This window comes from Phyllopteryx taeniolatus, chromosome 20, assembly GCF_024500385.1.
Source record: "Phyllopteryx taeniolatus isolate TA_2022b chromosome 20, UOR_Ptae_1.2, whole genome shotgun sequence".
Lineage (NCBI taxonomy): Eukaryota > Metazoa > Chordata > Actinopteri > Syngnathiformes > Syngnathidae > Phyllopteryx > Phyllopteryx taeniolatus.
The window spans coordinates 191849-208152 of record NC_084521.1 but is presented as its reverse complement, the minus strand read 5'-3'; the positions used below and the strand labels follow the sequence as shown (position 1 = coordinate 208152).

General features: G+C 43.7%; 1 protein-coding gene across 11 annotated transcripts in view; it reads right to left on the bottom strand.

Moving 5' to 3' along the window:
• The window catches only part of hace1 (HECT domain and ankyrin repeat containing E3 ubiquitin protein ligase 1), a 100497-nt gene that overhangs the window by 43032 nt on the left and 41161 nt on the right, over positions 1–16304 (bottom strand). For all 11 annotated transcript variants that reach the window (XM_061758505.1, XM_061758513.1, XM_061758507.1 and 8 more), the window contains one exon: positions 1773–2074. In XM_061758505.1, the coding sequence (XP_061614489.1) occupies positions 1773–2074 (302 nt within the window). The remainder of the gene's footprint in view (positions 1–1772; positions 2075–16304) is intronic.

Genomic DNA, 16304 nt, shown 5'->3' with positions numbered 1-16304 from the left:
AAGTAGTGGGACAATACTAATAGCAGTAGCTGTAGGACAACTAGTATAAATGGTTTACTGAATACAAACTTGAAACTGTACATCATGTAATGTTTATTCTCCTTAGAGACCCATAATAGGCCGACTGTTCGACGTCCCAATTTTAAAGACCACAACAACACTCCAACTAACTCCTTGCAACAGGAAAATTGACTCAATCTTTAAATAAACAGTGAACCATCCCCTGTGGCACAACAGTGAATATAACTGTTGTAAGTTAAGCTTCATACAGTAAAAATAACAGAAAGCTACTCTTTATAAGCATTTTTAAAATGAGCAGAAATAACTGCTTTGTGCAACAACTGCATTCTGCATGAATTAGTTTTTAAGACACCAATAAGATTAATTGTTTCTCAACAAGATCAGTTAAAAAATATTACAGATGCAATGTGGTCTTAAAATCGTCCAAAAAAAGCCCCATGCATTGTGTTTGGTCAAACTTTTATTAGGGTCAAATCTCATACTCCCTTTTGTCTGCCTTGTCTATGTATGTACAGCAGTGATTTCCAACCTCTATGGAGTCTAGGCACATATTTTATAATTGAAAAATCTTACGGCACACCAACAAACAAAAATGTCACAAAAAGTGGATACATTAATTACTGTATGTACTTCCTTCCATCTAATAGAAGAGCATTTATTTGTTCTGTCTGTCACTATGCCTCACTGGCATAAATATACGAATAAAGATACATTATTTCTTGGAAATTCTTTTCTGAGCAATTAAGTAAAATTTGATAATTTCCCACAGCACACCTGAAGAGCGCTCACGGCACACTGGTTGTGGAATCACTGATGTACAGTATGTATGATGTAGATCTCAATCATTAACACTATCGTCATTGAAAGCTATTGCTACTCAATTATTTTTCCTCAACATCACACCTGCCAACCCCATCTTTTATTCTCGCCATCTGTTTCTACCATTTGTCAATCTCAACAAAACCAGTTGAGGCAGACGGCCGCCCTACAGTCTTTTGTTCAGGATTCCATGTTATTGCTTTTGTTTCAAAAGCTCTTGCTCATCTGTGGTTCAGTGAGCTTCCTTTAAGGTATGAAGAGCATGGACTCGGACCTGTATGGAAAATCGCTCCAATAATTTTGGGGATGTCAGCAACCACATAAAAGACGCCCCCAGAATGCTAGTGAATTGGATGTGTCTGCCCATCCTGCGTAACACTGCATTCAAAACTTGGTCAATAGATATGTCACAATATATTTTTTGTTTGCACGAGCACAAAGGTTCTCCCCACCACCTTTCATTTTACGCGTACTACGCTGTGTGGCCATTTTGCACCTGCCTTTGACACGCGCCATTTATAGATACAAAATCAGTCATTGCAATTCGTGTCAGATTTGGTAATCACATTGCGCATGTTAAATTAATCTGTTGGCATATACTTCCACCTCGTGCTATGAACAAATTGAGTACTAATTTTGATTCATTCTCCAGTTCACTTTAAAAATAATAATTTTCACATTTAAATGAAAACAAATCAACGTATGATGTATTATTATGAAAAGAGCTCCAATGCAGCAAAGCCTTACGGTGATGAGTATTGCTGGTGGTATTTTTTGTTGTTGTTATGCCATGGACCATGTTTGTCCTTATGTTAGACTGGGGCTTAAACCTTTAAATTGTGCAAAACTGTAACACTAAATGTAGACTACAGTAAAAGCCATGCTTCCTCCCTTCTCTATGTATAGATTGATAGTCATTACAGGAGACAAACCCTTGTGGCATCTGGCAAGAGCAGCACATGTAGAAGGCCTGGATCACAGCACTGAGCCGATTGGCTGTCATGGAGATAACATCTTCCCCATCAAAATATCCTTCTTTTTCCATGACAATCTGAGGGTCCAGGGAGGTGGGGAGCTTTGGTGTGGGGCTAGAGTGATCGACTTCCCGCTGTTTGAGAAGCAGGGAGGCTATCTCACTGTTGGAGGAGGTGGATAAGGGGTTCCTGTTTCTGTCTAGTTCAGTGGAGATCAGTACGAGCCACTCGTCAAGGGAGTGCCAAAGCAGCTCCAATGGCTGTAAACACAAAAAAAGATGTGAGAAGTTGATACAAAAAAAAGTAAAAGGAATGTTTAATGTACATATAATAAAAGAGGAATTGGTTTTGCCTTCAGGGTATCTTCAGGAATCACAGCCTAATTCAATTAATTTATCATGTTATTTGCGAATGACAAAATACTTTTAAAGGACGATCTTGCTCTATTCAAAGCCAACTGTTAGAACAAATTTTAATATTTACAAGGTCCTGAAGATTTCCTGTAATGCAGCACACCACCACAAACATTTTGAAAAATCAAGATTTTTGCAAACAAACGTTCTCGTTTACTACTAATGGTGTTAACATATGTAATCACGCTCCAAAGTACCATAATGGCTATATTGTTCTTTCAGTTTAATTTAATCAAGGGTAGTATGATTGAAAAGCAAAACACCATTACAGTACTAGATATATTATCTTTTTTTAAAAAAATGCATGTTAACATATACATACATTTTATTATTATTTCAGGGATACTTGACTCCTTCACTGCCACTTACGTCAAAGACGTCAATTAGGCTACTAATTTTTACCGCCACTGACGTCTAAAGACGTCAACAGCTGTTTTCAACACGGATGGGCGGTGGAGGCTCTTGTGCAGCTAGTGAGTGATAATCAAGCATGTGAAGAATTGCACTGACAAATAAACACCTGCAGAGGGCAGTGATGTAAGATGAGAGCTCAGCCAACTACATGAGGAAGAGGGAGAAAAGGAAGTGGGAGAAGATGACGACAAGAGACCGAGAGAGAAGGAGAAAAAATTAATAAAGAGTAAAAGCAGTTGGCACTACAGGAGAGTATTTTACGCTCCAGTAAGAAGAAAAATATTCGTATATACACGTCAGAAAGGACAACAGAGATTGTGTGTGTGTGGGGGGGGGGGAAGGATGGTGCTCCGGAGCAGAGTGCTTTGTAATAAAGCTGTCGGTGTTGGAGCTGGGCCATGTGTGTTTACATTTCTGCTCAGTCTGAAATGCACTTTTGAAATTTAGTCTTCTTTTTTACCCAGCATTTATTTTCTCTGATGTTGTCGCCATCTTCTTCTTCGTTGTGTTTAACGCGGTTTGCCTAATTCAGTTAATTTATCATGTTATTTGCGAATGACAAAATAATTCAAAAGCCAACTGTTAGAACAAATTTTAATATTTACAAGGTCCTGAAGATTTCCTGTAATGCAGCACACCACCACATACATTTTGAAAAATCAAGATTTTTGCAAACAAACAAACGTTCTCGTTTACTACTAATGGTGTTAACATATGTAATCACGCTCCAAAGTACCATAATGGCTATATTGTTCTTTCAGTTTAATTTAATCAAGGGTAGTATGATTGAACAGCAAAACACCATTACAGTACTAGATGTATTATCTTGTTTTTAAAAAATGCATGTTAACGTATAGTTTGAAGAACTACAATGTTGTATTTTCGCCATTTTCCCGATCCTTGAATCAAATATGTACGCCTAGCATTGATGACGTAAGCATGTTGTCGTCTTGCTTTTGCTCTGCTGAGCTTCACAATTAACTCTTTCCTGCCATTAACAGGCAGCTACTCTATGTACAAGTCATACCAAACTCAGAACTTGCAGTGAATGAGTTAAAAAAAGCAGATCCCTGAGCAGAAAAAAAAACGAGCATTTTTTGTCCTCGAAGTCCTCAAAATACTTGAGTATTCATTGCAGCCCTATATATAACCTCGACGTGGACAACTTCTACAACTGTATTTCCCGCTGTAAATGCTTGCTGGGAGCACAAACAAATGTTTGTGGAACGCTGAGGGAAAATATGGGGGATCCTCATGCCATGACATTTGAAAAAAAATCCAACTTGTGGAGGAAAAGCTTCTCTTCCATAATCAAAGGGTGATGGTGTTAACATGGCAAGCCAAGCATCTAGTAAAAACAGTTACCACCTGCCACCAAAACAAGATGATGTTCCCCAACTCAGCTTCGCATTTTGAGTTGGAAAATGTATGTTTCATATATACCAAATATTACTTCTATTAGTTTATACAACCTTAACATGCTTTATTGTTCCATGTTTTGACTACTAGCTGTTTTCCTGTGCGTCCTAGTTGTTCCCAGTCATGTTGACACTACTAGCTGTTTTGCAATAAAGATAACTTGAGTGCAGCTGGACAAAGATAATTGTTTTGCTTTCCTTTTCTTCTCTGTCTCACTCACGTCTGTATAACGGAGGCAATTGTTTGTTTGGACTTTAGTAAGGGGCGACAACTCGTTAGACTTTGCAAAGACTTTTCTTTCATTCCTTGTAATAAAAACCCGCAAAGACAAGATTGCTTCCTTAATTATTCTGTCAGAAAAATATTTGCCAAAACAGTTGGTGTCAGAAGTGGGATCCAAGGATTGATCGCCGATACAGGTCCCCTGGATTCCTTAATTATTCTGTTAGAAAAAGATTTGCCAAAACAGTTGGTGTCAGAAGTGGGATCCTAGGATTGATCGCCGATACGGGTCCCCTGGATCGGCGATCAATCCTAGGATCGGGAGTGATTGATCATCTAGGACCAACGCACACCTCCACCCAAAGAATTAAGGACGGGGGGGGGGGTCTGCCGGGGCTCTGGATGCCGGCTTTCACCTCAGGATCCAAATGGACCTGTTGTCCTCCAAACAAAGAATTACGGTAAAGAAAATTTCAATTTCTTGAAAAATCGGAGCATTTCATATGGTGTATTGTATTTGAAACAATCTTGCCTTTGTATTAAGGGGTATTGGTACCGTAATTTCTCGTGTATAATGTGCACCAATGTATAATCCGCAACCCCAAAGTTGACCTCAAAATTCTGGATATGCATAATGCATTTTTACAATGCATGATTTTGCTTCTATCCATATGATCAAAACATTAAAAATCTGTATTTTGTTATTTTTTTAAAGAATAATTCTGAAGTTAACTCAGTCACTGCCAGCCTTCCCAGTTAACATGGATATTTGACTTCTAAAGCCATCAATGGCAGTGAATGTGTTAAGCACTTTATTTGAACACGTAATTTTTTTATTTACTTGCTCTTATTTTTAAATTCACAGCCCTACTTTTATTTTGTAAACTAGAAAACACACAGTTGTGCTCATATGTTTGATTACCCAGGCAGAATTTGTAAAATGGGTACAAATCTTTAAAGAAAACATGAAGGATCAGGTGAACCACATTTTATTTTAATGGGATTCAAATTAAACGGTCACGCATTTCAGAAAAGCATTATCATTAAACAAAACATAACGATAAATACAACGTTGTTCTATCAGTCATATTTTTAAAAAAAACTATTTTTCACAAATTCTGCCAGTTTTTAAACTTATGAGCACAACTGTACATATATGCAGTAATACGTACCCTTGTCATATTGAAATGAAAGTGTAGGCTACACCTTTTGTATAACCACTAGGTGGCGGTGGGATATCGGAATGAACGTGTACACCTTTCTCATAACCTCTAGGTGGCGGTGGGATTTTGAAATGAAAGTGTACAGCTTTTCCATAACCTAGATGGCGGCATACATTTCTAAGCCCTTAAAGTCCAGGTTATAAAGTCCCCAGGTTCGAGTCCGATGTGGTTAGCAGTTCGAGTCCGATGCGGTTAGAGGTTTGAGTCCCCTACAATAAGAGGTTCGAGTCCGACAATTAGGGGTCCGGGTCCCCAACAATTTCGAAGACGTTCGAATATTATGAAAAAGAGAAGCGCTTCTCACGGGTACTTGGAAATGGGAAGTGGGAAGAGCATAAAATAATTCCTGGTGAATACATCACTTGGGTTGTTTGAGGAAGGAAAACAAATTAGGCTTGAGAAGAAATTGAGAAAAATTTCAAATGTTTGGATATGTGGCTGACTGTCAGATTTAGATGCGAACAGGGACAGAACCTTTCTGACAATGTGACATGTGTAGGGCAAGTTACTGATAACTGTCCAACAACACAACCACGTCCTGCGACCCAGAGCACAACTTTGGGACTGGTCGGGGTGCTTCAGTTGGGCTCGGGGACCGCCCTGGGTCCCCCGCGGGTTGGCCCCCCCTTGCGGGTGGAGGTGTTGGGTGGGGGGTAGGGCCCATCCTTCCTCAATGTGCCAGCTCAGCAACTGCATACACTAGTTGACGAATATGCATATGATATGGTGTTCATTCACTAATAGGTTCCATAGACATGCTATAGGCTTGAATTGCTTGTGCTGGGACCACTAATAATACCACAGGTTATATTAAGGTATCAACTCACAAGTACTTACAGGTGTTTAGACAATAAAAAGCATCCCCCCGCACCACTCATCAGTAGCACTGCCTTGCTCATTTCAAGCCCAGACTTCCCTTTTCCCAGCCAATTTGTCGAGCTCTTCTGGGGGGGATCCCGAGGCGTTCCCAGGCCAGCCAAGAGATGTAGTCTCTCCAGCGTGTCCTAAGTCGTCCTCTGGGCCTCATCCTGGTGGGACGTGCCCGGAACACCTCACCAGGGAGGCACCCTAACCAGAAATCCAGGCCACCTCATCTGGCTCCTCTCGATGCGGAGGAAGACCGGCTTGACTCTGAGACCCTCCTGGATGACAGAGCGTCTCAGCTTATCTCTAAGGGAGAGCTTGGACACCCGGCGGAGGAAACTCATTTAAGCCGCTTGTATGTGTGCTCTTGTTCTTTCGGTCACAACCTACAGCTCATGACCATGGGAGAGAGTAGGAACATAGATCGGCCGGTAAATCGAGAGCTTTACCTTTCGCCTCAGTTCCTTCTTCACCACGACACAGAGTCTGCATCAATGCAGACGCTGCACCGACTCAGACTTACTACTGGCAATGCGGACCAAACTCTGACACCAGTCGTACAGGGATCGAACAGCCCGTATCAGGGAGTCCAGTACCCCATACTCCCGGAGCACCCCCTTACAGGACTCCCCGAGGGATACGGTCGAATGCCTTCTCGAAGTCCACAAAACAAATGGATACTTGTTGGGCAAACTCCCATGGACACTCGAGGACCCTGCTGAGGGTGTAGAGCTGGTCCACTGTTCCATGGCCAGGACCAAAACCACACTGTTCCTCTGGAATCTGAGATTCGACTTCCTGACGGACCATCCTCTCGAAAACCCCTGAATATACCTTATCAGGGAGGCTGAGGAGTGTGATCCCCCTATAGTTGGAAAACACCCTCCGGTTCACCTTCTTAAAAATGGGGACCACCACCCCGGTCTGCTAATCCAGAGGTACTGACCCTGATGTCCAAGCAATGTTGCAGAGGCGTGTTAACCAGGACACCCCTACAACCACCAGAGCCTTTAGGAACTCAAGGCAGATCTCATCGACCCCTGGGGCCCTGCAACCGAGGAGCCTTTTAACCACCTCGGTGACCTCAACCCCAGAGATAGAAGAACCCACCTCAGGGTCTCCAGACTCTGCTTCCTCAAGGGGAAGGCATGTCGGTGGAATTGAGGAGGTCTTCTAAGTATTTGCCCCACTGACTCACAACATCCCGAGTTGAGGTCAGCAGCACAACGTCCCCACTATACACAGTGTTGATGGTGCACTGCATCCCCCTACTGAGATGCTTGATGGTGGCCCAAAATTTCTTCTTCTTGCTTTCCCCCCCCCCGCTTTCCTTTTTTCAGTCTTTTTCCATGGCCTCACCGAACTCACCCCACGCCTGAGTTCTTGCCTCAGCAACCACCAAAGCTGCGTTCCGCTTGGTCAGCTGGTACCCATCAGCTAACTCTTGAGTCCCACAGGCCAAACGGCCCGATAAGACTCCATCTTAAGCTTGACTGCATCCCTTACCACTGTTCTCCACCAACGGGATTGGGGATTTCCGCCACGACAGGCACCGACACCCGTACGGCCACAGCTCCGGTCGGCACGGAACATCGTCTACTCCGACTCAATGACCCCCGGCTCTCCCAATCATCAAACTGTGGCCTAGGGTGTCGTGGTGCCAAGTGTACATGTGGACACCCTCATGTCTGAACATAATGTTTGTTATGGACAAACCATGATGAGCACAAAAGTCCAATAACAGAACACCACTCGGGTTCTGGTCGGTGGGCCGTTCCTCCCAGTCACGCTCCTCCAGGTCACACTGTCATTATGCTCTAAGTGCGAGAGGACTGCATCTTTTGCACAATTGTCAAAAAAAAAAAAGTACCGGATAACTATTAACCCTTTATTGCTCACTGACTGTTTTTTTGTCAATGTCTTTATGTCTCAAAAGTGTTTTCTGTCAATTGACTGTCTATTGTCGTACAAGAGCGGCTCCAACTACCGGAGACAAATTCCTTGTGTGTTTTTTGGACATACTTGGCAAATAAAGAGGATTCTGATTCTGATTGCCCATGTGAACGTTGAAGTCCCCGAGCAGAATGAGGGAGTCTCCAGCAGGAGCGCTCTCCAGCATCCCCTCCAAAGACTTTACCGAGGTAAACCCCAGCTTTCAGGCACAGAGTCGGGGTGCAATAAGTATGCCCACACCTGGTCGGCGCCTCTCACCGTGGGCAACTCCAGAGAGGAAAAGAGTCCAACTCCTCGCAAGAGGAATGGTGCCGAAGCCCAAGCTCTGTGTGGAAGTGAGCACGACTAGATCTAGTCAGAACTTCTCAAGCTCGCACACCAGCTTCGGCTCTTTCCCTGCCAGAGATGTGACATTCCATGTACCTAGAGCCAGCTTCTGTACCCGGGGATCGGCCCGCCAAGGCCCCCGCCAAGTCCGCCACCCACCTCACTACGTACCCGACCCATTTGGCCCCTCCCACAGGTGGTGAGCCCATGGCAAGGGGGATTCACGTTGCCTCTTCGGGCTGTGCCTGGCCGGGCCCCATGGGTGGAGGCCCGGCCACCACGCGCTTGCATTCGAACCCCACCTCCAGGCCTGGCTCCTGAGGGGGGGCCCGGTGACCTGCGTCCAGGTATGGGAAACCTAGGTCCTAAATGTTACACAGCAATTCAGAAAAATAACATCATACCAACAGTTAAACATGGTAGCGGTAGTTTGATAGTCTGGAGCTGCTTTTCTCCTTCAGGACCTGGACAACTTGCTCTAACTGATGGAACCATGAATTCTGCTCTTTACCAGAGAATACTTAAGGATGCTGATCGTCCGTCAGTCCGTGACCTCAAGCTGAAATACACTTGGGTTCTGCATCAGGACAATAATCCGAAACACACCAGCATGTCAATTTCTTAATGTCTTAAAGAATACAAAAATTAAAAAAAATGTTTTGGAGTGGCCTCGTCAAAGTGCGGACTTTAATCAATGCCCTTCCAATTGTTGCAATTCTGCAAGTAAGAGTGGGCCAAAATATCTTCACAGAGATGTCACTACCCGTTATAGAAAACACAAGGATTCAGTTGCTGCTGCTGAGGGTGGCCCAACCAGTTATTCGGTTTGGAGGGCCATTACTTTTTCATACAGGTCCAAATCGCTTTGGCATTTTTTGCCCTTTATGAATAAAAACACCATTTGAAAACTGCATTTTATGTGTACTTGGGTTATCTTTGGCTGATATTTACATTTGTTCGATGATCATAAACTTTAAAGTGGGGAAACTATGAAATAATATAACAATTTGAGAAGTGGGACAATATTTTTTCACAGCACTGTATTTATTGTGCAACATTTTGGGACTATTCTGCTAATAATATTGTTTTTAGAACCGTAATTTTACTCAGCCCAAAAATACTCAAATAATAATGATAACACATTTTTACCTTATAACCAACACATTCAGACCAGTTTTGAATAAATTAATTAAATTTGATTTGCCCCCGAGACCTTATTTCTTAAAATATACTACCTGTTTTAAAATTTTAAATATTTAAATTCATTGATTATATATCCTATCGTGAAAAAAAATAATCCTCATTACAGTATATTATTTGAGTGTAATGGAGTACCATTAGAACTTCTTTTCCTTTCGGCTTGTCCCTTTAGGGGTCGCCACAGCGCGTCATCTTTTTCCATGTAAGCCTATCTCCTACATTATCCTCTCGAACACCAACTGCCCTCATGTCTTCCCTCACGACATCCATCAACCTTCTCTTTGGTCTTCCTCTAGCTTTCTTGCCTGGCAGCTCCATCCTCTTCATCCTTCTACCAATATACTCACTATTTCTCCTCTGGACGTGTCCAAACCATCGAGGTCTGCTCTCTCTAACTTTGTCTCCAAAACATCGAACCTTGGCTGTGGTTTCGCAGCCAAGGTTCGATGTTTTGATGAACTCATTTCTAATTTTATCCAACCTATGCACTCAGAGAGCGAACCTCAACATCTTCATTTCCGCCACCTCCAGCTCTGCTTCCTATTGTCTCTTCAGTGCTACTGTCTCTAAATCGTACATCATGGCTGGCCGTACCACTGTTTTATAAATTTTGCCCTTCATCCTAGCAGAGACTCTTCTGTCACATAACACACCTGACACCTTCCTCCACCTGTTCCAACCTGCTTGGACCAGTTTCTTCACTTCCTGACCACACTCACCATTGCTCTGGACGGTTGAAACCAAGTATTTAAAGTCCTCCACCCTTGCTATCTCTTCTCCCTGAAGCCTTACTCTTCCCCCACCACCCCTCTCATTCATGCACATATATTATGTCTTACTTCAGCTAATCTTCATTCCTCTGCTTTCCAGTGCATGCCTCCATCTTTCTAACTGTTCCTCCACCTGCTCCCTGCTTTCACTGCAGATCACAATGTCATCTGCAAACATCATGGTCCACGGGATTCTAGTCTAACCTCATCTGTCAGCCTATCCATCACCACTGCAAACAGGAAGGGGCTCAGGGCTGATCCCTGATGCAGTCCCATCTCCAACTTAAATTAGTCTGTCACACCTACAGCACACCTCACCGCTGTTCTGCTGCCCTCGTACATGTCCTGTATTATTCTAACATACTTCTCTCCCATTCCAGACTTGCGCATGCAGTACCACAGTTCCTCTCTGGGTACTCTGTCATAGGCTTACTCTCGATCTACAAAGACACAAGGTAGCTCCTTCTGACCTTCTCTGTACTTTTCCATCAACATCCTCAAGGCAAATAATGCATCTGTGGTACTCTTTCTAGGCATGAAACTATACTGTTGTTCGCAAATACTCATTTCGGTTCTGAGTCTAGCCTCCACTACTCTTTCCCATAACTTCATTGTGTGGCTCATCAACTTTATTCCTCTATAGTTGCCATAGCTCTGCACATCACCCTTGTTCATAAAAATGGGCACCAGCACACTTTTCCTCCTCCTCCATCTTCTCACACGCTAGAATTCTATTGAACAAGCTGGTCAAAAACTCCACAGCCACCTCTCCTAGATGCTTCCATACCTCCACAGGAATGTCATCCGGACCAACTGCCTTTCCATTTTTCATCCTCTTTAATGCCTTTCTAACTTCCCCCTTACTAATCATTGTCACTTCCTGGTCCACCACACTTGCCTCTTCTACTCTCCCTTCTCTAATTTTCCACATTCATCAACTCCTCGAAGTATTCTTTCCATCTAGCTAGCACACTGCTGGCACCAGTCAACATATTTCCATCTCTATCCTTAATCACCCTAACCTGCTGCACATTCTTCCCATCTCTATCCCTCTCTCTGGCCAGCCTGTATAGATCATTTTCTCCTTCTTTAGTGTCCAACCTGCCATACATGTCATCATATGCCTCGTTTGCCCTTTGCCACCTCTACCTTTGCCCCGTGTTGCATCTCAATGTGTTCCTTTCGCCTCTCCTCTGTCCTCACAGTGTCCCACTTCTTAGCTAACCTTTTTCCTTGTATGATTTCCTGTACTGTGAGGTTCCACCACCAAGTATCCTTCTCTCCTTTCCTGCCAGAAGTTACACCCAGTACTCTCCTGCCTGCCTCTCTGATCACCTTGGCTGCAGTGGTCCAGTCTTCTGGAAGCTCCTCCTGTCCACCGAGAGCCTGTCTCACCGCTTCCCGAAAAGCTGCACAACGCTCGTCCTGTCTCAGCTTCCACCACATGGTTCTCTGCTCTGCCTTTGTCTTCCTAATCTTCCTCCCCACCACCAGAGTAATTTTACACACCACCATCCTATGCTGTCTAGCCACACTCTCCCCTACCACGACCTTACAGTTGGTAACCTCCTTCAGATTACATCGTCTGCACAAAATGTAATCCACCTGCGTGCTTCTACCGCCACTCTTGTAGGTCACCCTATGTTCGTGCTTCTTCTGGAAAAACTACCACCATCTTCCCTCCAAGTTTCTTTCCTGGATGCCATATACTTACCCATCACTTCTTCATCACCCCTATTTCCTTCACCAACATGTCCATTACAATCTGCACCAATCACGACTCTCTCTCTCTGTCTGGGATGCTTAGAACTACTTCTTCTAGCTCCTTCCAGAATTTCTCTTTCACCTCTCCGTCACATCCTACCTGTGGGGCATAGCCACTAATCACATAATACATAACACCCTCAATTTCAAGGTTCAGCCTCATCACTCGATGATCTTTTCACCTCCAAGACATTCTTAGCCAACTCTTCTTTTAAAATAACCCCGACTCCATTTCTCTTCCTATCTACACCATGGTAAAATAATTTAAACCCTGCCCCTAAACGTCTTGCCTTACTGCCTTTCCACCTGGTCTCCTGGACACACAATATATCAACCTTTCTCCTAATCATCATGTCAACCAACTCCCGAAATGTTCCTGTCACACTGTCACTGTCTGTGCTTTCCTCTTCTCTTTATGCCAAAGAACCTGCTTTCCACCTCTTCTTCTTCTTCTTCTTCGACTTCGACCCACAGTAGCTGAATTTCCAACAGCGCCCTGCAGGTTGACGGCGCTGGTGGCGGACGTTGTTAACCTGGGCCACGACCGATCCGGTATGGATTTCTTGGGATGAACGCTCATATTTGTTTGGCAAAGTTTTAAGCCGGATGCCCTTCCTGACACAACCCTCTGCATTTATCCGGGCTTGAGATCGGCCTACAGTTTGCACTGCCTTGTGCCCCCCATTGAGCTGCATTTATGGAGTACTATTAGAACACACATCCAAAATAAGTGCCTTGTTTTGTTTCATCTAAATTTTTAACCATGTGTTCGTGTGTGTGTGTATCAATATTCTGCAAGGTTTGTGTTCCCGTGCAGAACAGGGGGAGTACTCTGTCTGTCCTTTTCACACTGGGATGATGCCAGTGCGAGCACCAGAGAGAGGCTACCCAGAGCTCTATCATTAGTTCACCAATATAAAATCCGTATGTCACCAAATGTGACTGTCAATACAGTAGCGGGTGACTAGTTTGTAGGCTTTTTGTCTTAAAATGACAGTTGAATGTTCAGGCCCAGGGATTTGTCACTAGTTGCTTAATAAATAAAAATTAAATAAAAATAGATACTAGATAGGTCTGAACAGTCGTTAAATACAGCAACAAAGGTGTAAGTTGGGAACAGAAGTGGTATGTAAGTCTGTGTGTGTGTGTGTGTGTGCGTGCACGTATGACATTTGATCCACAGGGCAACCCATACATTTTAAGATTCATACAGTACATAAGCTAGTATTCTCTCCTGGATCATATTTGAGCCTTAAGAAAGGTCACCTTTTAGATCTTCAGAATTTATTACAATTTATTTTGTTGTGTTACAAATAATTGTTTCTGAGGAAATCATGAAGTCATGCCTTCCCATGAGGAAGCAGAGTCTGGGGTCTCTGAGCCGGACTCTCCTATCTCTGGGGTTGAGGTCACCGAGGTGGTTAAAAAGCTCCTCAGTGGCAAGGCCCCATGGGTGGATGAGATTTGCCCGGAGTTCCTAAAAGCTCTGGATGTTGTGGGGCTGTCCTGGTTGACACGCCTCTGCAACATCGCGTGGACATCGGGGACAGTGCCTCTGGAATAGCAGACTCGGGTGGTGGTCCCCCTTTTTTTTCCCCAACTAGAGGGGGATCACACTCCTCAGCCTCCCTGGTAAGGTCTATTCAGGGGTGCTGGAGAGGAGGGTCCGTCGGGAACTTGAATCTCTGATTCAGGAGGAGCAGTGTGGTTTTTGTCCTGGCTGTGGAACAGTGGACCAGCTATACACCTTCAGCAGGGTTCTCGAGGGTGCATGGGAGTTCACCCAACCAGTCTACATGCGTTTTGTGGACTTGGAGAAGGCGTTCGACCATGTCCCTTGGGGAGTACTGTGGGGGGTGCTTTGCGAGTATGGTGTGCCGAACCCCCTGATATGGGCTGTTTGGTCCCTGTAAAACCAGTGTCAGAGTTTGGTCCGCATTGCCGGCAGTAAGTCAGACTCGTTTCCGGTGAGGGTTGGACTCCACGCCAGGGCTGCTCTTTTTCACCGATTCTGTTCATAACTTTTATGGACAGAATTTCTAGGTGCAGCGGAGGCGTAGCAGGGGTCCGGTTTGGTGGCCTCAGTATTGCAGATGATGTGGTTCTGTTGGCTTCATCAAGCCGTGATCTCCAACTCTCACTGGAGCGGTTTGGATCCAAGTGTGAAGCGGCTGGAATGAGAACCAGCACCTCCAAATCTGAGACCATGGTCCTCAGTCGGAAAAGGGTGGAGTGCCCTCTCCAGGTCGGGGATGAGATCCTGCCCCAAGTGGAGGAGTTCAAATATCTTGGGGTCTTGATCACGAGTGAGGATCGGTGCAGCATATGCGGTGATGCGGATTTTGTATCGGTCCATTGTGGTAAAGGAGCAGCTAAGCCAAAAGGCTAAGCTCTCAATTTACCGGTCGATCTACGTTCCTACCCTCACCTATTGTCACGAGCTGTGGGTCGTGACCGAAAGAACAAGATCCCGGATACAAGCGACCAAAATGAGTTTCCTACGCAGGGTGTCCGGGCTCTCCCTTAGAGATAGGGTGAGAAGCTCGGCAATGCATTTTGTGCAATAATTTTTGCTCGAGCAGCTGAGACAGACACGAAACACTTTTTGGTGGTGGACGTATTAAAACTGATTACAACTGTATCGAGCACGCACCAAATCCAATGCGCATAATTCCTAGAATTTCCGTCAAGTATCCTAATTTCTCGTGTATGATGCGCACCCATGTATAATACGCACCCCCAAGTTGACCTCAAAATTCTGGAAAACCCGTCTACTACCTACGTATAATGCATTTTGACAAAGCATGATTTTGCTTCTACCCATATGATAAAAACAAAGTATTGTCTGTATTTTGTTACTTTTATCAAAGATATATTCTGAAGTTAAGCACTTTATTTGAAGATGTAATACTCTCTTTTTATTTACTTTATCTTATTTTGACATTCACAGCCCTACATTTATTTAGGAAATGAGAAAACACAGAGTTTTGCTCACGTTTGGTTACCTAGGCAGAATCTGTTACTGGGTATAATTATTTCAAGAAAACATGAAGGGCCAAGCGAAACACATTTAATTTTATTTTAATGGGATTCCAATTAAACTCTCAAGCATTTCAGAAGAGCATCATCATAAAACAAAACAAATAAATTAATGATGGTTGTTGTTCAGTCATTAGTCGTAATAAAAAAAATAAATAAATAAATTTTAATTCTGCCAAGTTATGTAAACTTATGACCACAACATAAAAAGTAACTTCACACAACACAGTGATTCTTTATTTTATTTTTTTAATGGATGGAACCAAATGCTATAAAATGTTGATTCCTTTCCTTACCCACCGATGAGGTACAAGGGTTTGTGATACTGTGTGACGTTTATGTGAATTTTGTCCAAATTCATTGTGATGTAAAGTTGCTACGGGGAAGTTTTAGCTTAATGTTAAGCTTTTTTTTTCTGTCATCGGCACTTACGTTGGTTTGGAGACTAAAATAAACTCTAAAAACCATCAGTGCAAAAGTGCAACCAACCGTTTACCTTGTTAGCTGTCTCAATGTTGGCATAAACTTATTTTATTGTTTCACTCAACCAATTGACAGAGTTGACTTCATTGAAGCTCCGCACGGTGTAGGCTGAGGCTCGAAACACGTGTCAGACGCTACACATCGTGAAAGCCTCCTTTTCACAGTATAATCTTATTTCAACTGTTGCACTGAGGCGACTTGTCATTAATTTTAACAAAGACACTTTTGTTCACCACCGCCGCCGTTAGGCACAAGGACGTCTTCGTGTGCGTTCTTCTTTGGTTTTTGCCGCTTCTACATTGGTTTTCTCCACTTCATCGGCGTCAGCGGACTAGGTATCGAAACTGGGGACTGAAATCTTAGGTTAGTCCCGGTTCCAATCAGTTCGTGATTCTCGCT